We start from the raw sequence: 23,257 nt of genomic DNA on the forward strand, positions 1-23,257 counted from the left end.
GAAAAATAAAGCCAGAGACCCTCCCCCAACCCCTGGTTTGTGCAAAAATACTGGGTATATGTAAACATGAAGAGGTAGGAGGTACAAATTCAGGTCCTGGTCCCCAGAATACAGTTAAGCTGCTACAGCAACCAGGGGGGACCCAGAGGGAGCACCAGGAGGAGGGGCACCCCCCCAAGAGATGGGGAGGGGTCTGTGGCCTCGTCTGCGGGGGAGACGGGGAGGTGCCTCGCCCCCACGCCCCAGCTCCCTCCAACCTGGGTGGGGAGGGCAGGGTTCCAGGGTTCCAGGGAAATAATAATAATACAAAATAATAACAAGGTGCTCGAGTTAATGCTGCGTGCGCGGCCGGTCAGATCTGGAAGGGGAAGGAGCTCAAATAGTCGCGCAGGACGGGGTTGAGGGGGATGCGCGCCAGGTTCTCGCGGCCCACGGTGGCCACGATGCGCTGGCGACACAGCTCCTGCAGCGGCCGCACGCGGCGCTGGCGCAGCGGGGCCCCGAGCATGCGACGCGGCGCCGCCACGTAGTGCTCCAGCAGCTCGAAGAGGCAGTCGAAGCTCTCGCGGCTGCCGTCCAGGTGGAAGCGGCCGGCCTGGAAGTGCACGCGGATGCTCGTGGGGCCCGAGGCCATCTTCACGCTGAGGGCGAAGAAGCAGTTCCGCTGGCGACTGTCGCGCACCAGGAAGGTGCCCACGGGCTCGGCGCGCAGCCGCTCGTGCGCCCCGTGCACGCTCAGGGGCCCCCAGTAGAAGCCGCAGGCGTCGAGCAGCGCGCTGGCCCGGGTGATGCGCCGGTAGTCTGCGTGCGAGCGGAACGTGCGGAAGTGCGTTTCGCCGGGGGCCGGGGCCGGGGCCGGGGCCGCCGGGCAGGGCCGCGGGCGCGCGGGGGCCGCGGGCGCCGCCGAGGACGGGGACGAGGACGAAGACGAGGAAGGCTCTGGCCGCCGTCGGGACTCTGCTGCCGTGGAGATTGCATTGTCGGCTGCCACCTGGTTGTGTGCTACCATCCTACACGCGGGGCCAGCCGGAGGGGTGGGCCATAGCGTCCGGGGGTGCGCTGGGGGGAGACACGGGCGGTGAGCCGAGAGGCGGGGCGGGCCCGGGGCCGGCGGGGGAGCCGACCCGAAAGGGCCGAGGGCGCAGGACCGAGTCGGCGCGGCCGCCGGGAGCCTTCGCGGGCTCACCCAGAAAACGGGCCTCCCGGTCCGCGGAGCCCGGCCGGGACGGAGTCCGCCGCCGGCTCGCTCGGAGTTTGGGTAAGAGGGGGGCGTGGAGAGAGGTGCGGGGAGAAACGTGCCCCGACTCCGGCCACCCAGCCCTCGGCTCGCCGCCCCGTGGCCGCCGCCTGCTGGCCAGGACGGGGACTGGCGAGGCCTCGCGCCTCGTCCGAACGATTGGGCAAAGACAGAGAAGCTGCGCTGCGGGAACCCCGCGCGCGGGGGGCTGCCAGGGTGGGGCCGCCGGGGGCCAGGGGCGTGGCGGCCGCGACCCCATCACGCAGCCCCCGAGGCCCGCCCGACCCTAGGCCGTCCTTTCTTGTGTCCTAGGCTGTCTGGTCCTCCCCTCTCCCTCCCGCTTCTTTGCCTAGTGCCGGGCTCACCTGGCGGCGGGGCGCGGGGCGCCGCGGGCGGGGCGGCGGGGGGCTCCGGGGCGGCTCTCGCGCATGCTCCGGGGCCGGGAGCCGTGCAGCTGCCACGGCCGCAGCTCGCTCTGCTCCGCGCCCGCCCCTGCACCAGTCTTTTAAACTGGCCGGGAGGGGTGGCCCGCCGGCGCTGGCGGTCCCGCCCCCTTTAGGCTCCACCCCTCTCAGGCTCCGCCCTCCCGCGCCACTTTCGGTTTCTTTTTCCGCGGTGGCGCGGCGCTTGAGCTGAATGGGCTGGACCTTTTGCATACACTTGGGGACCCTTTCCGGGGGCCCCTTCCTCCCCTGATCCAGCCTCACAGTCGTCCTAGGACCCTCTCCTTCAAGGGCTCTGGTCCCGCCCCTGGACCCGCTCTCTCTCTGCGATGCCCCCGCAGCACCTGGAGCCCCCACCTGTGCCCCGACTACTATCCTGGGTCGGAGACTTCTGCAGCCAAGCTGCAGACACCCCCCTCCTCCGCCCTCCAGGTTCCTCAGCACCCGTCTCCCGTAGCTCCTCTGGCCTCTGTTCTCCTCGAGTCAGACCCCTCCCCACCCGACTCTGGGGTCCTGCCTGCGACGCCGGACCCCTCGGGGCTGCTCACACAGCCGCCTGCGCCCGCACCCCCGCAGCCCTGAACGCTCAGGCGGCTGCCCCCGCACCCCTTCTAGCCTGTCACTCGCTGTCCCTGGTCTTGGCTTGGGCTTCCCAGGAAGCGGTGGCCTGACCACAGGCTTCGGAGGAACCCTTCGGCGGCTCGAGAAGGGCGCCTCGACTGCGGATCCGAGTTCCTCGGAAACCGGGCGGGGCCGTCAAGGTCCCCAGCGGTCTTGGCTTGAGCTCCCTGCCGGAGAGCAGCTGGAGAAACTGAGGCCCTGGGGAGGGGCTGTGATCTGCAGTGACTGGCAGTTGGGGAGCTCTGGACCACCGTGCCCTCCTCTCTTATTTTGGGGAGAGGAATGGCTGGGCCCCTCCAAACGCACTTTGGAGCCCAGTGAAAAGACGGTTCATTGATGTGATGATTCCACAAACGTACTTTGACTTTTCCTGACCTGCCCTCCTTTTCCCCAACCCCCACCTTGTAGAGTCCCCTTCCGCTGCCAGGTTAAGTATCTGTCCTCACCTGGCATTCATACCAGTGGCTTGGGACCCGGGAGGCTTGAAGGTGCTGGCAATAATTCGTACATTTGAGCGTGTGATCCCGTGACCCTGTCTGTCGTGGCAAGGCATGCCTTAGGTGCCTGGCTGGTATGTGTATTTTTGAAGGAAAGAAAGAACAAATGAGGGCTGGGGCTAGTAGTCTCGGAATCACCCTGGGTTACACAGAAGACAGGCCAGGCTGGGGGCTTGGCCAGCAGCTTCTCCCCGACAGACACACACTGCCCTCTAGGGGCTGCGCTCAGGCTGCAGCCCAGGCCTCTCGGAAGTCCTGATGGGTGCCAGGCCCTCCAGCCTAGCCTGCCTTCTTGGCTCTTTCCTTCCCTGGTCCCAGACTGCCTGTGTTTCCTCTTGAATGTCGGGCGGGGGGGGGGGGGTGACCCAGAGCCAGCCTTGCTTAGGACCCCATCAACTCCCTGGATGTGTGTTGGCAGCTGGCGTCTGTCATTGATGTCGTTGTCCTGGGTTGAGAGTGTGTATGTGTGTGTGTGTGGGCGTGCGTGCTCTGGTATGCAGGGTGGTGGGAGAGGGGATGGATGGGCGTGCGTGTGCCGGTGGTCAGGTGCTCTGGGCCCTCCAGAGCTCTTGCTGGTGTTGTGCCCTGTGGTGAGTGATGAATAAAATAGAAGGTAGTGGTTAAAAGACAGATCTTGGACCCAGGCTACGTGGACTCCAGTTCAGGCATATACCTCTCTAGTCCTGTGACTCTGAATGGGTGATTACCCCCCTGCCTTGGTTTCTCCCTCTGTGGTACAGAAAAAAACCTCCTTCCTGGGGCAGGGGTTAAAGTGAGCAATTCTGGGTCAAGGGCTTAGATCAGCCACTAGTTAAAGTAAGCCTTCGGCAGGGGTCTGGTCTGGCTGTTGTGCCTCCGAGGGTGCGAGTGAGCGTGGCAGCATGCTGGAGCCCTTACGCATGTGGCTTCATATCTGGGGCCCATTCTAGAAGCCCTGTCCCCAGGAGCACAGGCCGGAGAAGGCATGGGCGGAGTTTCATGGGGATAAACCAGGCCCCTGGATGCTGGCAGTGGGGAAGGGTAGCACCTCCCCCGCACTGGAGCTGGGGGCAATGGTCCAGGCCCAGAGGAGGCCAGCAGGCTGGGCTGGCTCCTGCAAGACTTGTCTTCCTGCCAGCCCGCCTCCTCCACAGGCCTCTGGGCGGAGGGCAATCCATGATAGCTTACCGTCTGTTTGCCCCCCAACCCCCATTACCCCCATTGACAGCGTCCATGGCTACACAGGAGAGTCATCACTTCTCATGGGGACGGGGCCCCCTTTTCACTCCCCCCCACCGCTGCCACACTCCCCCCCCCCCCTTCATTGCCTTTACTGTGTGCTAAATGCTGACTGTGTGCTAAATGCTGTACAGTCCTTAGATCACTGGATTGGCACAATGATCTGTTCTGTCTGTTTTACAGATAGAGAAACTGAGGCTCCGAGGGGAGTCCTTTGCCTGGGCGCACACAGCTCAGAAGGGACAGAGCTGAGATTCCCATCTAGGATGTCAGAAAGCTCTAAAGCATTCGCCCTTGTCTCCTGTGCTGTAAACTCCCTCCCCCCAAGTCCTGGTGATCTCAAATCCTGGTCTGTCTGCTAGAAAAAACCATAGACGCCAAAAAAAAATATTAGAGATTAATTTGCATCCGGAGCCTGCCTTGGGAGGGGGAGGGGGATAGCTCTGCTGGGTTCCCTTTTTGTTTATGAGCTTGAGGAGGCCCCGGGTCTCGGCATCCAAGCCTCCACCTCCCACTTTGTGGCTCTGAGTCCATCTCCGAGTATCCGTGACCTTGCCTGTCCGTGACTTTGCCTGTACAGTGTCCCCCTCCTCCCAGCTGACCAGCTCCTGCTTGTGGAAGCCATGGTGAGTCAGGTGCATGTCGCCGAACACACGTGGGTTCTCCTCACCACCAACAGTGACAGTTACTCTGGCTTTGGTTTCATTTTCTGAAGCCCTGAGTTCAGAATGAAACCGCATCCAGACGCCAAAAAGAAAAAGGAAATATGCTGATTGAGGACCAGCTGCCTCTCCCCGGACAGGTACCAGGCTTGCAAGAGTGGGCTGCATTCGGACTCTATGCCCACTGCTTCCCAGCTGTGGGACCTTAGGGAAACAGCTTGCCCTCTCTGGGCCCCATTTGCCCCATCTGCAGAACAGTCCCTGGAAGTTTTGTACAGCAAAGCAGCAAAGCACACGGAGCCCAAAGCAGAGTGCCAGGCACAGAGCAAGGGCTTAGCACAGGTGACTTGTCATAGGGAAGTTGAGACCAGCCGCCGTCTGATAGGCGGGGTGGTCCTCCTCCCCTCTGGGCAGCCTAGAAGTGAGGGGCCCAGCCAGCTGCTGTGGGGAATCTAGATCCTGGCACACACGGCTTGGTTTTTTGGTTTCTCTTCCCTGCTTTGGCAGTTCTGCTGGGAAAAGCCAGTACTGGCCTGGATACGCAATCCTGAAATTGTCCTCTGTTTCCTGCTCCTCTGTCCTGGCTTCCTCTGACGTGTGGGGCTGCCGAGCTTCCCAGGGGAATCTGTGCCCTTGGGGAGCCCGGAGCAACAGGACTGAGTTTAAATCTGTCCCTTAACAAGCATGCAGCTGGAGGCAAGCTTCTTAGTTTCTCTGTGCCTCAGTTTCTCCTCTGCAAGATGGGGGTAAGAATGTCTGTTTCCCTCCTTTAATAGTGATTCCGTAGGGATTTGTTGAGTGCCTCCTGTCTGCCAGGCACTGGGAATCCAGGGGTCTTCAAGCGTAGAGAAGGCCGTGAACTCACATGATCGTTTGGGATTGTGGTCAGTACTGTGGGGGAATAACCTTGGAGGAAGGGATTTGTGACCTTGGTGCAGGAGTGAGATCAGGCAGTCAGAAAAGGTCTTTTGGACGGTGACAGAGTTGAGGTTTTTCTACAGGCAGGCTGAAGAAGACTGCAGGCAGAGAAAGCAGCTCGTGCAAAGGGCCTGTGGCAGGAACAGGCATGCCTGAGGACCAGAGAGAGGCATGTGACACTGTTGTAGAGAGCAAGGGGGTGAGTGCAGAGGTGAGGCATAGAGGTTGGTAGGGGTCCAGTCCATCAGGCAGGGCCTTGCTGAGAGGCGACAAGAGCTGGAGACAGTCCTTAAGGCCTGGAAAACACTATAGGATTAGGTGTGGAAAGAGCCCCCTGGCTATTGACCTTCCAGAGAGCTGGGTCTTGAGCCACAGTGACTCACGGTAGAGGCCTTGGGCACCCCTCACAACTGTCCCTGACCCACCGGGGTGTCACCACACGATCTCCTGAGATGGGCGTGACGCCGGTTCCAAGGAACAGTTGGGACAACTGTAGGAGAGAGCGTGGCGAGGGTGGAACTTGGATCAGGTGTTTTGGGGAGGCCGAGTCCCTCTCAGAGGCCTCTGGCTGAAGAGCCTGCCTTGTTGTCTGGGGTAGAACCTGGGCCCAGCGCGACCCATCAGCGGGAGTGACTGTGCATCCGGGGGCAGGTGTGTGCCGCCTTGAGTCGGAGGAGAAAGTTCTTCCTTAGGACAGAGGAGGCCAGACGGCCAGGACTGTTGACTCCAAAGTGATGATAGCTAGGATGGCTCCTCCTGGTCCTGGGGAGACTGGATGAGAACTTTCCAGCATGTCACCGGGGAAGAAAGAGATGGGTCAGAGGTCACGTGCCGTCGGATTAAGCAGCATCGCGGGAGCAGCGGAGGGGCCGGAGAGGGGAATTCCGAGAGCCCTGGCTGTGAAGTCGGGACAGACCCGCTTGTAGGCCCAGGCTGCCCCCACCACTCCCACCAGCGCTCTGCCTTCAGGCAGGTAGACTTAATGGGGCGGCCCCAAGAGCAGCCCCACACACTCCAAGCATAGCAGGCCCAGCGCCGTTTTCATCAGTAAATCCCTCCGGACCTTGCTGGAAGCCTGCTCATTCTGTGTTTACCCACCATTCGAATAAGCCGATCTGGTTCCCGCCCTCCCGTATCGCATCAATGGCCCTTACGTGCCCCGTAAGTGCGAGCCGCTGACAGCAAGGAGCAATGGGAGTTGACAGAGGGCAGAAAAGCTAGGAAACTAGACCCATGACATCCAACCCCGCTCTTGGGTTGTGAGGCATCTCGTTTCGGGGCACACAGGGAACCAGCAGGGGTCTCGTCTGCGGGCACCGAAGAGGTCCCTGGCTAGGCTGGCAGGACCCTGAGCAGGCTCTAGGAGGAGGCGATCCTTGGCTCTGAATTTTAAAGAACAAGCGGGTCTTGGCCAAGGGGCCAGGAGGAGTGTGTTCCTGGCCGAGCACAGCACAAGCAAAGGCCCGGAGGCACGCATCGGAGGACCTGAGTGGCCGGTGGCTAGAGAGGAGGCCAGGGTGCGGCAGAGGCCGGGCTGGGGGAAGGCCGTGCGCTGGCCTCGGCCTTTCCCTACCCTGCAGTGATGAGCCCCTCTGGGGAGCACCTCCTGGGCCCCCTTGTCTGGGCCAGCAAGCCCTGCAGTAGCAGAGTTGATCAACAACATTACTCTTGCTGTTCTCTTTTCAGAGTCAGCAAAGCTTTGCTGAGCACCTACTGGATACCTTGCGGAAGCTCATTTCTTTTTTTCCTCCTTGTTTTACTTTTTCATTTCCTTGTAGGAAATAATGAAAGCACTTGCCCTCCCCCGGCTAACCGCAGGCGCCAGCCTGGCCTCTGCTTCCCGACCCCCTCCCCCCCAGCCCCACCTCCTGCCCCCGCACTCATGGAGCTGCGTTTGCCCCCATGAAACTATAGTGTTACTCTGTATGGACGTGTATGTAAATGATACATCTTTCTCCGTGTTGCTCTTTCCACCGCTGGTGATCTGGACAGAGAGATCAACCCCCATCGTTTTAAAAAAACGGGGCGGTGTTCCTCACCGACCCGTTGTGTGTTCACACAGCTGTCCCCTGTGGATGGACACCTTTGGGCTCTTGGCACCAATGTGTGACAACATTTGTACACTTTTATTTTTTAAGAGATAAAGAGTGCATGTGTGAGCGTAGGGGTGCAGGGAGGCAGAGGAAGAGGGAGACGGAGAACCCCAAGCAGGCTCCATACTCAGTGAGGAACCTTCCCCGGGGCTCCATCCCACGACCCTGAGATCGTGACCTGAGCGGAAATCAAGAGTTGACCGGTGGAGTCGCCCAGGCGCCCCAACACTCTGCACACTTTAAATGTTAATAGACCCCTCTTGGTTGCCCGCCACCGTGCCTGTGCACACTTCCCCCCTCAGCAGCCCCATGACAGTATCTGCTTCCCTTGCTGTAATCCAGCCTTTCCCGCTTACACCCGTGCGGTGGGTACACAGCGGGCCTCTTCCTCTTGTTTTCATGCCTGCTCACTCTTTGAGTTCACGGAGCTCCTCCTATGTACCGGGTACCCTACTAAGTGCTGGGAACGGAGCAGTCAAGGCCAAGGGGCCCCCTAGACCTCTTCACAGAGTGTGAGATGCAAATAAGGCTCAGAGAGGTTGAGAGACAGGCCTGGGGTCACCCAGTGAGGGAGGGAGCTGGGAATGGAATCCGGCTTTGTAGGGCGGAAGAGCGGGAGCTGTTTTTCCTCCCAAATCGTTCCTTAGATGGGCTTCTGACCCAGGATCCACAGCCTCTCCAGATCTGCTCCCATCGGTCCCAGGACCGCTGGGTCCCCTGAGTAACCACATGGGCCCCTGGGGATGGCAGTCCCTCCCCCCAGGGCAGTGGGGCAGACGGTGGGTCCCACCACAGGCGAGGCCGGGCCATGCTCCCCCCCCCCCCCCCGCCCCGCAATGACAGACTCTACACAGCCTCCCTGTGACTACATTTAGCCTCCGTTTCTGTTTCCTGAATTTGGGTTTCCAGCAGACTTGCCCCCAAACTCTTGCCTCCTCACCCGAAACCAAGCAAGTGAAAGAATAAATCTGTGGTTTGACGTTTTTCCTCTTGTCGTCGGGTGACTGACTGCGAGAGGGCGTTGTGTGTCTGTGACCGCCGGCTGGCGTGTGTTTCAGTGTGGGAGGGGAGGCATGTGAGAGGGGTGCGTGTGTAAAGGGGCGTGTGTGTGTGTGTGTTTAGGAGTCCGTATGTAAACCTAGCTCTCGGTGTAGGAGGTGGCTGGAAGGGCCATTTCTTTGGCTACGGGACTGGTTATCTGTGTGTGTTTGTGCAACTTTTTGCTGAGTGTTGGTTTCAGGGAGCTGTGGGGTTGAGGGTGGGTCCGTGCGACCCAGCCTGTCTTGCTTTCCAGTTGACTTCCTCTATTACAGAGATCCCATCCACAGTAGAGGATCTCCTGCCTTCAGTGATCATATCATCAAAGGATACTCTCCAGGGAATAGGGAGGTCCTTTGATGAGCAGGGCTTAAAGTTCCTGACCTTATCTTCTGACCCTTTGTCAGTCTTTTTAAGGGAGTCTACCTGCTCCCTTAAATTGTGCTCCCCAGGAGGGCTTCCCAAACTCTTTTTCTTGAGGTGTCAGTGACGATCCTGGCATAATCTGGACTTTCATTCATTCATTCGTTATTTTTCATAAGTAGGCTCTATGCTGGGCATGGAGCCTACATGGGGCTTCAACTCATGACCCTGAGATTGAACTGAAGTCAGGAGTCAGAGGCTTTTACCTGACTGAGCCATTCAGGTGCCCCTCGGCCTCACATTTTTATTAGGAAACAGGGTGGTTTGGGGCAAAGCATGAATGTCTGACCTCCTAGACCTGCCCTCCAGCTGACCTTATCAAACTGTTTGACCTCTGAATCTCAGCTGCTTCTTCTAAAGCGGGAGCAGTGCTGCTTTCTGAGGTGTGTGGATTCAGTGGAAACATTGATGTCAAAGCATCTGGCGCCTGATAGGTGCTCAGAGCATGGTAATTTCCCCAGCCTGCTTGGGCCCGTCCCCACATCCTCTCATCGGTACGTGATGCCCACTTGGAACGTTTCCCTGCTGTGAGGGGAGGAGAGGGACCCAGGAGCCCCAGACTGTGTGCCAGGCCCCGTGCATCATCTCAGAGAATGCCTGCCCCCCACCCCGCAGTGACACCTTGGGAGACGAGAGAGGGGCACAGAGAGGGAAAATGCCTTGTGGAGGTCACACAGCAGAGCTCTCGGGAGACCCTGCTCTTCCTGCTGCCACATGGGGCACAGGCATCAGAGCTTGGGTCCCACTCCCTGTAACTGACCTCTGGCAGGAGAGTAGTTTCAGGTTGATATGTGTTGGAAGGACCGCCTTCCCCCAAGGCTCCGCGTCTGGCCCCTTTCCCTCCACTGCAAACACCCCCAACATTTCCACACACGCCCACCTCCCCATGTCCCACCCCGTTCCATTAGCCCAAATGCCACATAAAACACAGAAGGGGGTACCAAGGATCCCTGTGTCCGGCACGGTGCTAGGTTACCCCATTAGGCACGAGGGGTGTCTTGAGGGATTTTGAGTTCCCTTAGCTGGGAACTTGGGTCTGACTCCAAAAGAGGTTTCTGGGTTGGAAGGTGATTTACATGAGACCCTAACCATTACACTGTCTGGTACTCGAGGCCATATTAATTGCAAAGTACCTACCACACGCAGAACCCTCAGCCTTCATACCACTCACAACCACCACCTCTTTGGCCTCTTTGACCCTGCCATCCAACAAGAGTACCCATTTTACAGATGGGAAGACTGAAGTTTACTCCTGATTTCAGTGCTCCAGTCTAGGCCACCACTTCTTCTCCTGGCCCCACCCTGCCAACGGCTCCTCTTTCCCGTGTTCTTTCTGTGTCCTATAATCCAGTCTCCACACAGCAGCTAACACCATCTCTAAAAGCACAGGGAACCCTTTTCTTGCCCCATTTTAGGACCCTCCTGGGGCTTCTCACACCAAATGTAATGGCCAAGCTCCCCGTGCAGATCCCTGCGTGGCCTGGCGCCTGCCTGGCACTCCCCCGCCTCCTGTCCCACCACCTGCAGATCCCACACAGGAACACCTGAAGCCCTTCCTCTCCTCCCTCCTTTGCACAGGCTTCTTGCTTTGGGCCCGGAAAGTTCTTCCCTCACGTCCACAGTGGTTCTGCACGGCATGGCCTCCCCCCTCCTCTTGATACAACTTGACTGTGATTAGCAGATCTTGGGTTTCCACGTCTGTGTGTCTTTCTGTGGACCGGGCCTTGTGCACCCTCTGGGTTCCCAGAGCCTAGCACAGCGCCCAACATACTTGTTCCCTTAGTATAAGATCGCTGGAACCTGTGGGGGGGGTGTTCATCAGCAGCCTAGCATCACGGCAGGGAGACAGGAGCCAGGATTCAAACTCGGGGTGGTCTGGACTCCAAAATGCACATTCCCATCCATTCCATTCCCATCACAAGCCTCACCCCTGCTCCTTACCCAGCCTCTCCCCTGCTTCCAGCTTCCACGCCAGGCCCCAAAATACGTGACCCCTTTAGTGAAATCAAAATGCCCACGCAAGGAATAGTCTCCAGTGTACACGCTTTAATCAGTGTTGTATAGAAATTCCTGTAGGGACACGTTCCTGCACGGAGGTGGGCTTCCTTCTAGCATTCCGCACGGGGTGGCATTTATTTGGGTGAAACCAACACAGGAACGAGCCACGGGGTGGGGGGAGGGCCGTCTCAGTTGTATTTCCGCCCTGAGGGATGGGAACGGGAAAGGGACCTTTAATATAGTGGAACACTTCGCACATTCACTTCCTCCTTTGGGTTTTGGACTGCTCGTCTGTGACCAAATACCGGGTGTGTGGCTGGAGCGTAGACTGTCAAGATCCAAACGAGCGTCTGTGACCCCATCCATTTCTCCCATTCATCACCGTCCCATTCACCATCTCCCCTAGCCCATCCGTTTGTCGAGCACGATCTCACTGCTAAACCGTCCAGACACCCGGGCTTCCATCCGCTGGTGTATTCATGCGTGCAACCGTCTGGTCATCTCGTCTACCCGTTAACCCGTCCTCTGATCCCATCATCAATCCGCCTAGGCAGCCACTGCTTAACCAACTCCTCCATCCTCCGTCAGCCCTCAGCGTCCAACCAGTCCAGCTTCTTACCGTATCCAGCCAGTCCGATGGCAACCAAGGCTTCAGTGGAGGCCTCTCGTTAGCCCGCGAGAGCGTCCGGCCGGTTTACGCGGCCACGCAACATCCATTCCGCCTTCCAGTCATTCAACGGATATATTTCATCCCTCCCTCCCTCCCTCCCCTCAAGCAACCACCGAACCCTCTGTCACCCGTCCCTCTACCAACCAGCGTTCCCCGATGACTTCCCTAACCAGCTGCTTCTCGCAGCTGCACGCATCCCTTAGCTGGTCTGCCGTCCGGCCCTGCTCCCCGGCAACGCAGCCCATCAAGATCTAGTCCCTCGGCGTGGCGTGTCATCGTACAACTTCTCCCTGTCACCCTCCCTCCTGCTGGCTCTGCGCTCACAGCAGCCTTCGCCTCACCACCCCTCCGGTCCTGCTGGGCGGCTCCCCCTTGCCTGCGGGTGGGGAGGGCGGCCCCGCAGCCCTTCCACCACCACCCCCCCCCCCCCCCCGGCTTGCGAGGTACCTGAGCTCCGTCTCTTTGTTTTATACACCTGCTGGCTCCTCTTGGCCACCTTCCTCTTCACCTTTCCTTCCAAATTCTTTCTGTTCTTGGAGTAGCTGCAGGAGTGGGCGGTGGGCCGCGGGGGACGGTGGTGGGAGTGCATGGTGTGTTTCTGGCGCCTCAGCGGCGGGCTGGGGTACGGGCTCTGGCCCTGGCGGCCCGTGGGGCTCTGGCTGGAGCTCCGGCTGCAGCTCTGGCTCCGGCCACAGCTCTGGCCACAGGCTTGGCAGTGGGAGCTGCAGGTGCACGGGCCGCAGGTGTGGCTCTGGGGCCGAGAGTTGCTATGGGGCTGGGTGTGGGTGTTGGGAAGGCTCTGAGTCTTGGTGTCCATGGGAGGCCACGCTGGGAGGGGCAGAGGCCGCCTCCCCCTCCTCTTGCAGCACACCCAGCTTGACAGAGGCCCCAGCGGCCCCTGGTTATATAGTCGGGGCTGATTGTGATGGCACAGGCCAGGGGGTGTAACAGATGTGGCGGGGCTGGGACAAATCCCAGGGCGGGGCTGCTTGAAGGGGTGGTCTGGGGTGGGGGGTCCCATCTGCCGGTTAAAAGTAGGGACCCTTGGGCCAGATGGCGCTGGGCCCACGTCCCAGATCTGCTTCCTTTCCTCTGGTCACTCACCTGGGCGTTCGCCTCTCCAGGTCCCCGTTCCCCTGTCTCTGTAGAACGGGGACAATAAGAACGCCTGGCTCCTAGCCCATGGGATGATTTAAATGAGAAAAGTGACGTCCAGTGGTTGGCTCGGGGCCAGCCCCCAGAAAGAGCCGGATACCCTTTGTCTAAGCATCCCCAGTGCATCTCCTTTCTCCCCCAACGCGGCGTGGAAGCCGTGGGTCAGCCAGGTGGCTGGGTAGGTGGACCTTGAGTGGTTGGACAACAGTCACTGGCAGACTGATGGGTGGTCCCAGGCTCTGCCTGGTGAACTCGCCTCCCCAGCATGATTTAAAGCTAGAGGATTTAGAGCTGAGTTCAAACCCCAGTTTGCACTGATGTGCAATTGTGGGTAGAGTATTTTGGTTTTCAAGGCTCAATTTCCTTATCCTACAAAAGGACAGCATTACTTCCTTCACGGTGTTCTTCTGAGCCTGAGGTGCCCGGCGAGCCCCAGGACACCGCCACGAGCCCCAGGACACCGCCGCAAGCCTGCCTTTCTCCTGATTCCCGCCTACCCACCCTGCTCCCCTCCTTGCTGGTGGAACCCTGCCATACAGCTGGAACCACCCTGGCCCCGCTCAGACCTCCCAGCTTCTGGAGCAGAAAGCCTACACCTGCGTTTGCACATGGCCCCATCGGAGCTGCCAGTGCTCCGTCTGCGGCCGCCCACCTCTCCCCACTCTTTGGCCAAAGCCCTTACAAGGGCTCAGCTCTTGGCCACTCGGCTAGTACCTCCCACTCCCCCCCCCCCCCCCCCCCCCCCGCCATGGGACTCCCTCTCGGCTAGTACCTCCCACTCCCCCCCCCCCCCCCGCCATGGGACTCCCTCTCGCCTCCCCCAGCCGGCCTCTACTTCTCTCGTTCATGCACAACTTTGCCTCTTGTTGTGAGGCTTTGCTACGATCTGCTTTTGTCGTTGGTCAGTAGTAAGTACTCCCCATTGGTCATGGTGAACACTGGTCTCACCATCGGAGCACTTCCTGTGTGGCTGGCACCGGGCCCCACTCTGTCTTGGCATCTCTGGCCTCAAGCCTCCTAGGAGCTCTGTGTGGGCGGCTGCATGGGGGGGCCCCCAAAGATGCATCTGTGTCCCAGCCCCTGGAGCCTCACAGGGACAGTATTTGGAAGAAGGATCTTTGCAGATGTAGTTAAAGATCTCAAGAGCATCCCCGATTATCTAGGTGGACCCCAAATCCGGTGACAAGCGTCCTTATGAGAGACAAGACACGGGAGAAAGCCCACATGGGGCAGAGGCAGAGATTAGAGTGACGTGGCCGTAAACCAAGGTAGGCCTGGGGCCCACCGTGACGGGGACAAGGCAGGAAGGATTCTCCCCTAGGGCCTCCAGAGGAAGCGGGGACCTGCCTTGATTTCCCACTTCTGGCCTCCAAGACTGGGTCAGAATACATTCCCCTTGCCTTAAACTACCAAAATTGTGAATCTTTGTTCTAGCAGCCCTAAGAGATGAGTGCACTCTGGGAGGCAGGTGTGATTATTAGATCTTACAAAGGGGAAGCAGGCGCAGAGAAGGTGAGGGACCAGCTCGTCAGGGGGCAGAGCCAGGATTCAAATCCAGGTCTGGCCCGTCCCATTCCCTCCTTTCAGTCACAAAGGGACCCGTGGGGATTACAAAAGGTGCATGTGGCTCTGTTCCAAGGGCTTGGCCTTGTGTGGGCTCCATGGGGCCGGTTGGGGGATCGCAGCTGGGCCACTCTGTGAACACCCTCTCTGGGTCTTTGGACCGTCGCCCCCACCCTCCTCCACTCTCCCTCCCCCCATGCTCCCCCCTACCCTCTGCTCCCCACCCTCCTACCACCCACCACAGCAGACTGCCCGCATCCCCAACCTCCAGAGCACAGTGGGACAGAGACAGTGTTTTGTTGATCTCAGGGCCCGTCGTGCCTGGCTTACAGCAGGGGCTCCACCATTGCTGGCAAAGGACTGCGTGGGCACTCCAACCCACCAAGCCACAGCCGGGCCTCTTCCTTCAGACGCCGCCTACCCCCCACTTGCCGCAGACCTCAGTGGCAGCCTCCTCTTGGAGTAACCGAGGGCCCCTCCTTACATTCGCGTACAGCTCCCCAAGAAACTGAGACTCTCCTGGAAACACTGTGTCCCCTGTACCCCCCTCCCCAGCAGCCCCGATCAGGATCCTTCTCAGGCCCAGGTGGCTGGTGCTTGGGACACTGGGGAAAGGCCGGGGGACGGAGAAGGCATTTGTCCTTTCTTTTGGGGAAGGGGACGGTCAAGGTAGCTGGGGAAGGATGGACCACAGACACAGTCTAAGGCTTCTCGAAGGCCACAGTGAGTGGACACAGGGCCCTGTTGTGTCTCTGGGTTCTGGCTGCCTGTTGCTGTGATGAGGGCCGTGGCAGCTAGACCCCTTGATAAAGGCAGGAGTGAGCCTCTGGTGGGGGGTGGGCTGTGGCCCAGGCTGTCCCCTTGACTGAGGTTGGTAGCAGAGCACTTGAGTCCCCTCCCTGTGCTCTGACCACAGACCAGGGCCCCGAGGGGCACCAGCAGCACTTCTGGTGTGCGGGGCCAGATCCCCCCACCCCGTGGTTACTTCTCCCTAATGACTTACCTGCAAGGCAGTGGTCAGTCTCAGCCTTCAACAGGGTGGGTAGGCTGAGGCTCAGAGATGGACAGTGGCTTGCTTAAGGTCACACAGAAAGAAATTGGAGCCCGGGTCTGTGGTGCTCCCAAGCTCACTGGGCCTCGGGGTGCTCCCCACTGCATCTGCCCAGACTCAGGACTCTCCGTCCCTACCCCCCCCCCCCACCAGACAGAACTGGTGTACTCCCAGCTGGGGCTGCCACATTCCCCAGCCCCTGAAGCAGGGGAGGGTGGCTGACGATCATGGGGGTGGGCCGCATGAGAACTTGTGGCTGAAACTCAGGAACAGGAGTCACGGACTCCTGCCCCTCGGGCCCCCCCGCAGACACACACAAATGCACCGCACCACAGGAGAGCTAAAGCCCTCGGAGACTTTTTATTGACTCTTTTCTGAAAGTTCTTCTCGCTGGAGCAGTGGCAAGCCCCTCTCCTTGGGCCACCGTCCTGGGTCAGGAGCGCGTCTGCTCAGGCTTGGGGCTCTGCTGGGCCACAGGATCTTCTTCAGTGCTCTCCTCCTCCTGCCGCTCAGATTCCATCAGCAGCACCTTGCCCTGTACCGGGAGCTCTTCTTCTTCTTCCTCCTCCTCCTCCTCCTCCTCCTCCTCTCCCTCCTCCTCTTCCTCACCCTCAGATGACAAGGAGAAGTTATCCTGACTCACGCAGGCCACGAGTTTCTTCATGGACGATTCGTGGCCCCGGCTGTGGCCTGTGCTGAGCTTGGCACAACGGGAACCCATTGCCCGCTCTGGCTGCCTCTCCAGACTGGGCAGGAAGGCCACTGAGGGGTGGGGGGAGTGCAGGGGCTATGAGAACAGCAGGCAGGGCGATGACCTCACAAAGGGGCCCCTGGAGTCCCCCCACCCCCACCCTTGGATACCGGAGTCCGGGGCCAACACCTGCGTCAAACCCCGACCACCAGCAGCCCCCCTGAGCTCCCACCATCTGCAAGCTGGGAAAGAGGATTCCAGGCCAGCTGCCTTGCCTGGCCACGTTCCCTCCTCTGCCAGGCCTCATGTGTGCTGGCAAAAGTTCCCCTTTTAGCTGGATAACAGTTGGGGTAGAACTTCCAGAAGCAGGAGAGCCCATAGACTCCTTCCCACATTCCAGAAATACCCAGCTCAAGGGAGCTGTTGACAGTACATGAAGATGAGTCAGAAGAGTGACTACTTTTGGGGGAGTTGGCACAAGGGAGGGGAGGGGCTGGAAATGTCTGGTTTCTTGATCCAGGGGCCAGTGGGGCAGGCTACGCAGGTGTACTGAAAACTCCTGGAAAACTAAAGAAATCCCTAGTAACTCTTTCCTGTTTGGGGATCACAGGTCTCCTGACACCCGTACTACACAATTTCAGCATGGGAGGGATGCTTTGTCAGCACTTTGGTTTCCAGCAAATTTTCTGCCCCAAATAAAACGGCCTGGCTTATCTGGGTGGGCCCTTAATGTGCTCACAGCAGAGGGATTCGGGATTTCACACAGGAGGGCAGTGTGCTCACAGAAGCAGAGATTAGAACACTAAGAGGAGCTTCACTGCAGAGGCAGGAACGGGTTCTATCCTGGAGCCTCCAGAGAGAGCATGGGCTGCTGACAGGGCCTTAAAATTTGTGGTAATGCAGGACCTCGGATGGTGCATCAGGCCCATTCCGTCCAGCAAGGGGCTTTGGTTCCCTCCATGCTGCTGGAGCATGCCAGACCTGCTGTCCATGTCAGTACAATTCATACTTTCCCCAGCTACCCAGCACCCCCGAATAGTCGTGAAGGTGGACTAGCAAACCGTGGCTCTGGGTGATGGAGGGCACCCACAGTGTCACAGGGCAACTTGCCAGCATGGTATGGGGTTTAGTCGATGAAGAGGAGACTCTGACAGCCAAGTTTATTATCTCAAGCTTTATTTGGCAGATGGCTTTTGCTCATTTTAGTCCAGAGGTGGGCTCTGGTATCCAGCGTCAGGGGGATGGCTGTGGCCTCACAAGGTGGTGCTTTGGTGGGTGACTTTTCCCGAAATCCCACCCGGGGCTTCAATGGCCCCAGGAAGGCTTAGTGCCGCCTTCTGTATCTCCTCCTCCCAACCTTCCTGGAGCCTTTTGGGAAAGAGTTCAGGTTACCAGGCCGTGGGGATTGGGCTCGGTGGTGACGGTGGCGGCGGGGAGAGGGTGTCCCCAGGGGTGGAGTGCACCCGGGGCGGGGACCCGCCAGACTTCTGCGGTGCCTCTTGCGCCCACAAGCCCATCTCTGGCACCTCCTGCAGCAGGAGCGTCGCCGCCGCCTGTGGACCCTGTACCGCCGTCTCCGGGAGCAGTGCCTGTGCCTGTAGTGATGACGGTCCCTGTGGGTCCTTCCTTCCACGGGGACGTTCTCCTGGTTCACTGTCTGCTCCTGTGCCTGCGCCTGCGCTAGCTCCTGGCCCTCTTGCTGCTGCCCCTCCCCCTGCTGCCCCTGGCCCTGCCCCTGCTGCGGACGCTCACTTGGGTTCAGTGCACAGCAGCGGACCATCGTGCTGGTGGGGCGGGGGGCTTAGGCTGAGGCTGCAGCTGGCCGTGGGGGTGGGGAGGAGGGCTGAGGCCTGCTCGCCTGCTCCTGCTGTTAACGTTGGACTGGTTTGCCAGGCAGCTCTTTGGGGCCTTGTATATAAAGGGGGCCCCCACTATGACTCAGGGGCCCCACCCCACCATTGTCCTCACCCTGGCCTGACCAGTCCCCTCACACGTCACTGTAGGGCCAGGCGCTGGGTCAGGGACTTTCCATACAAAGTGCGCTCCTTCTACAATTCCTCTTTTCCGGAAGACAGGCTTGGGGGAGGTCGTGTGACTCGCTCAAGGTCACTGTGCAAATAAGGGGCCGTCTTGTCACCTGGGCCTCGAGGTCCTTTGATGAGCCCATTAAAATCCAGAATCAGAATTGGGGCAACAGAATGAGGCATCTCCCCTGTGGAGGTTCCCTTATGTGTGACGGGTGGGTCTAGTGGGGTCACACGGGGGCTGTGAGCCAGAGAACACAGCGGGTCTCCAGGATCTGGGAAAGGCAAGGAAACCGATTATACTCCCTTGGAGAAACACAGCCCTGCCCACACCTTGATTTCAAACCATTTTGGAATCCTGTTCTGCAAAACAGAATAAATTTGTGTTTTCAGCAATGAAGTGTGTGGTAGTTTGTTAATTTCGCCCTAGTACTGGTCAGTGGCTACTAGTGGCGGAGATTGGTGCCTGTTGGTATGAAGGGATCACCCCTGTCTCCGTGGCTGGAGCTTGATCTACTTAGAAAAGTCTGCTCGGCTGCAGGGGAGTGGGGAGGGGGGCCTGGGCCCAGCCATCCTGGAAGCCATCTAGTGATTGGGGTCATGCAAGCGGGTTCTCGGTCATCTATCCCTGTCTTGCAAGGTCCGTGTGAGACCCTAGTGTGATGAACCCATGATGTTCGATGAAAGTCATGGCCAGGGACGTTTCTGAGGTGCTAAGGAGCCCTGTCACTTTAGGACACAGTCCCTGAACTCCTGGTCCCTGAGTTGCCGCCCTGTGGGCTGGGCTCTGCCACCATGTAAGGATTGTAATCGACAGGCTCTTTGAGGTCCACTTGACTCCGTGTCCACGAGTCTCGTGAACCATCTCCACGGCTCACGTGCGACCCGTGGGAGGAGCGGACAGGTGGGCAGGCGAGGTGGGACAGTCACCTAGTTTCCTCCACTGGGGAGGGATTTTCAGCGCAGGAAAGCGAGGTGGGCACGTGGGGGAAGTAGTGGGATATGGACAAGAACCAGAGCTTGAGCTGGTAAAGGTTTCCTTGGTTCTCTGAGGGCGGGGAGCCAGCCCTGAGCCCATTTCTTTGGCCCATGTCGAGCTGTCCCCAGGAAGCCATGGAGCACCACTGGGGAGAGGACCCAGCTCCTGTGCCCCCCCCACCCCGGGGTTAGGGCTCCCAAAGGGGTGGTTATGGAGGGGACATGGGGCAGACGGAGAGGTAAGATGCAGTGACCAGAACAGAGTGCAGAGTTTGGACCAAGAGCCGGCCGACCGCTGGCACTCGTGTCCCCTCTTCCCCCAGCCCTTCCTCCCTCCAGCCCCCTCAAGGCAAAGAGGCGAGAAGGATTTTTCATCGTTTATTGACAGGTGGCATTGTTCGTTAGCAGGCTCCTGTTCATGTCATTGGGCCGGTGGCATGTTCATGAGGCGGCAGGAGGGTCTTGGCGGCTGGTGGCACGGCAGGCAGGGGTGCGGTGGACCGGTTTCTTCTGTGCGTTCATCTTCTCTGACATCTCAACACGGTGTAGCGACGGCAGCACACTGTGGGGGGCAGCATGGGGGACAGGCCAGGGGGACAGACAGGGAGGTTCAGCACGGCAGTGACCCCACCCACCCACCCGGCTCCCCCTCCGCTCCCCACTGGGCCCCTTCACCTCTCCTTCTCCGCCTCCGACAGCACCGCCTCCTCCGTCTGCGGCATCTGCGTCTCCGGCGGCGGCATCTGCTCCGGCTGTGGCTACGGCAGCATATGTATCTGGCCATGGTGCTGGATGGAACTGGCCCGGATGCTCAGAGCAGAGGGACCTCCTTGGTTGAGCCAGCCAACCTGTGGGCAGGTGGAACTTCGTGGGCTGTGAGCCCGGGGCCGACGCCTGGGCCTCTTATAGACACGGGGGCGGCCCAGGGCATTGTGAGGTCGCAGAGGCCTGGACCTCACAGACCCCCCCCCCCAGGCTGTAGGGGTCCTGATTGCGTCCATATATGGGCGTGTGGGAGGCCCCTGGGCGGGGGGACCGGGTGGGGCCGTTAGGCTCAAGGTGGGGACCTCCGCCCCCAACCAGGTCACCAACCCAGAGGAGACAAGAAGGGGCCTCTCTGCAAAGGACTCTCAGTCTGTCCCCCACTCAGCTACTCAGTGAACACAAAATTTTTGCACACCTCCCTACTAGGTGCCCGATTCTGGGCTAGGCCCTGGCATCCAGGGACAAATAAGGCCGACATGTTCTTGCCTGATCAGCTTTGTAACTGAACTCTAGGAAGTAGGAATGAAATAACCACACAGAGGAATTGAAATTGTGAAAAACGCTAAGGGCCACTTATGGGGGCCGGGGGGGTGGGCAGGTTTCTGAGGGTGTGAGAGTTTGGGGAGGGCCTGACCTCCAGGAGGCGCCAGGAAGGCTGCCTAAGGAAGCTCTGGTGAAGGGAATTCCTAAGGGATGTGTCAAGGTTGGAGGAGGGAAAAGCATGCGGGGGGCAAGGAACAGCAGCTGCAAAGTTCTGAGGCAGCACATAGCATGGTTCCTGTTTATACGAAGTGTCCGGAAGACAGAAATCTATAGACACACCAGTCCATGGTGGTGGGGGCGGGGAGCTGCTGGGGAGTGTGGACATAAAATGACCACCTAGTGGGCATAGGGCTTCTTTCTGGGGCGATGAAAGTGTGAGCTTATTAAATGTCCCTGAACTCTTCATTTCAAAATGGTGTGTTTGGGGGGCACCTGGGTGGCTCAGTCATTAAGCATCTGACTTCGGCTCTGGTCATGATCCCAGGGACCTGGGATGGAGCCCTGCATCAGGCTCTCTGCTCAGCGGCGAGTCTGCTTCTCCCTTTCCTTCTACTGCTCCCCCTGCTTGTGCTCTCTGTCCATGAAATGAACAAATAAAATGGTGCATTTTGTTGAGGGAATTTCACTACAGTTGGGGAAAAAAAAGTCCCAATGCTGAGAGCTGGTTGGCACGTGTGTCGAATCGCAGAGGGACCCCTGTGGTCGGGGCAGGGAGCACGGGCCAGCTTGGGCGAGACAGCCAGCCCAGCTCTGTGTAATTGTTCCCGCGCCCTGTGCGAGTCTTAGGGATAAAGACAGTGGCAGTTAGAATTAGACGTGATTAGTTACAACCAAAAACTGAACTGACTTCTGGATGGGAGTTTGAGGTTTTACTGAAGAAGTTAGAGGTGCTTTGGCAGATCCTGTCCTTGTGTTGGGGACACACATGCCAGAGTATGTAGGCATGATAAGAGTGATTTTGCCAGCTGCTATCAAGCAATTCAGAAAGAAACAGTAGCAATAAGTGTGTATCTACTTAGGGAAAGAGGGGGAGGGAGGGCAACACTAGACCAGTCTGGATGAAGGGGAGTTCTTTGTATAGTTTTTGCAACTTTTATGTAGCTTTGAAGTGATTTCCAAATAAATTATTAAAACTACTTAAAAAAAAAAAAAGGAAAAGAAGTTAGGAGGAAGGTCTTCCAAGGTTGGTACAGGAACTCCACCCTTCTGAAGGGCCTAGCTTCAGCAAGCGCTTTCCATTCTTAAGGTTGCCTCCTAGTCCAAAATCAGGGCTGCCATGGACAGTTGTGTAGTTCGTGTACTGCTCAAAGCTCCCAGCCAGGGGACTGAATGGGAACTGAAACCCAGCCTGTGCTTTGCTTGCCAAGCCAGGCCCAGCACCCACAGGCAGGCTTCTGCCCACAGGAGCTGTTTTCTAATTGACTACTCACAGTGGAAGTCTTTTTCTAATTATAACAAAGGCACACTAGGGCTAGCCTCAGCCCTGCTGGAAATTCAACCCTGTGCTCTGTGCAAGCAGGATGGAAGAAGAGGAGGGGGTGGGGTGCAAAAGGAGTCATTATCCTATAAAGAGCTTTCCCAGACACCCTAACCGCCAGCAACTTCCCTTCTGCTCTTTTTGTCTTACTTCAGGAGCCCCCTGCCCCTTGGGATAAAGCTGGGCTCTCCAGAGGAAGAAAGGGGCCAGTGGATAGTTAGTGCTTTTTGCCTCAGACGGGATGTGGCCGGAAGCTTCCAGATCCCTACTCCCCAAGCCACATCAAGGTGGGAAAACCGTGACCTTGAAGCTGAAGTCCACAGAGTTACTCAGAGTTACTCACCTGGCACACAGTAAGTCCGAAGTACCTCTTCATTTATTGGTGTGTGCATAGATCCAGTTTCACAACTCTTACTACTTTGTAAAGGTAACCTGCGCCGTCCCAGAGGAGCCCCCGTGAGATGGCGGGTTGGTATGGGTTCTGATGAGTGATGAGAAGTTTGAGCCATAGAGGCCGAAGGACTCATTCATTGGGGTTTTAAATGACCACCTACTGTGTGCCAGGCGCGATTCTGGGCAGTGGGACTACAGCAGGAGCAAGAGAGATGGGATTCTTGGGGCAGACAGCATGCAGACAGCATGCAAGTGAATCATTCAGCAAACCCAAGACTCTGAAGTTGAGTGCAGATACACACGAAAATGGCGGGCAGAGTGGCTGGCGGGAAACTCGGGCACCGGGATGTCTGAGTAGGGCCACTCTGAGGGGGCCCTTGACTTGACAGGTGGGGGTGGTCCGCTGGTGTGAAGGCTTGGCAGGGGGACAGGAAAAGCTTGGAACCCAAACAGGACCTTCCAGTTTCGTGGGTGAGACAGGTGTTTAATCACTACAGAAATAAGCCCTGGGAAGGAGAGGGGCCATTGGCCCTAGTCTGGAGTCTGAAATGTTGGAGTTTGTTAATGCGGCTAGCTGTTACCCTGAAGGAAGTAGCACTTGCCACTACCCGGTGCTTCCAGTGCTCTGTGTCTCCAAGTGGAATTAAGTTTGTGAGCTCAGGAGGGGATTCTCGGTCACTGTAGCAAGTCCTCCTACAGACAGTAACCCGTAACCAGTAACCCAGAAACCCTACTATTTGTCGCATGAAGAAATGAATGGTACACGGATGCTTTTACGATTACACGCTTTTATTGTCAA

General features: G+C 58.5%; 3 protein-coding genes and 1 long non-coding RNA gene across 4 annotated transcripts; all 4 read right to left on the bottom strand.

The window, feature by feature from the left end:
* Window positions 1-311: 311 nt before the first annotated feature.
* On the bottom strand, window positions 312-1,729 carry SOCS1 (suppressor of cytokine signaling 1). Its single transcript, XM_047714476.1, has 2 exons — window positions 1,603-1,729; window positions 312-1,059 (listed from the first exon to the last, which is right to left on the bottom strand). Exon 2 carries the CDS (start codon window positions 1,007-1,009, stop codon window positions 353-355), a length of 657 nt encoding a protein of 218 aa, XP_047570432.1. The 5' UTR covers window positions 1,010-1,059; window positions 1,603-1,729; the 3' UTR covers window positions 312-352.
* A 9,447-nt stretch (window positions 1,730-11,176) lies between these two features.
* TNP2 (transition protein 2) lies at window positions 11,177-12,703 on the bottom strand. Its single transcript, XM_047714477.1, has 2 exons — window positions 12,266-12,703; window positions 11,177-11,353 (listed from the first exon to the last, which is right to left on the bottom strand). Exons 1-2 carry the CDS (start codon window positions 12,633-12,635, stop codon window positions 11,337-11,339), a joined length of 387 nt encoding a protein of 128 aa, XP_047570433.1. The 5' UTR covers window positions 12,636-12,703; the 3' UTR covers window positions 11,177-11,336.
* A 3,219-nt stretch (window positions 12,704-15,922) lies between these two features.
* PRM3 (protamine 3) lies at window positions 15,923-16,384 on the bottom strand. Its single transcript, XM_047714478.1, has one exon. The coding sequence runs from the start codon at window positions 16,306-16,308 to the stop codon at window positions 16,021-16,023; it is 288 nt and encodes a 95-aa protein (XP_047570434.1). The 5' UTR covers window positions 16,309-16,384; the 3' UTR covers window positions 15,923-16,020.
* Window positions 16,385-19,645: 3,261 nt separating this feature from the next.
* LOC125091071 (uncharacterized) lies at window positions 19,646-20,338 on the bottom strand. Its single transcript, XR_007124573.1, has 2 exons — window positions 19,956-20,338; window positions 19,646-19,842 (listed from the first exon to the last, which is right to left on the bottom strand). It is a non-coding gene; the product is annotated as an uncharacterized LOC125091071 (long non-coding RNA).
* Window positions 20,339-23,257: the final 2,919 nt, after the last annotated feature.

The sequence above is a fragment of the Lutra lutra genome, chromosome 18 (assembly GCF_902655055.1).
Source record: "Lutra lutra chromosome 18, mLutLut1.2, whole genome shotgun sequence".
NCBI classification, from domain to species: domain Eukaryota; kingdom Metazoa; phylum Chordata; class Mammalia; order Carnivora; family Mustelidae; genus Lutra; species Lutra lutra.

Coding starts and splice junctions, on each gene's coding strand:
- SOCS1 (XM_047714476.1), bottom strand. CDS start 1,009: ATGGTAGCACACAACCAGGTGGCAGCCGACAATGCAATCTCCACGGCA.
- TNP2 (XM_047714477.1), bottom strand. CDS start 12,635: ATGGACACCAAGACTCAGAGCCTTCCCAACACCCACACCCAGCCCCAT.
- PRM3 (XM_047714478.1), bottom strand. CDS start 16,308: ATGGGTTCCCGTTGTGCCAAGCTCAGCACAGGCCACAGCCGGGGCCAC.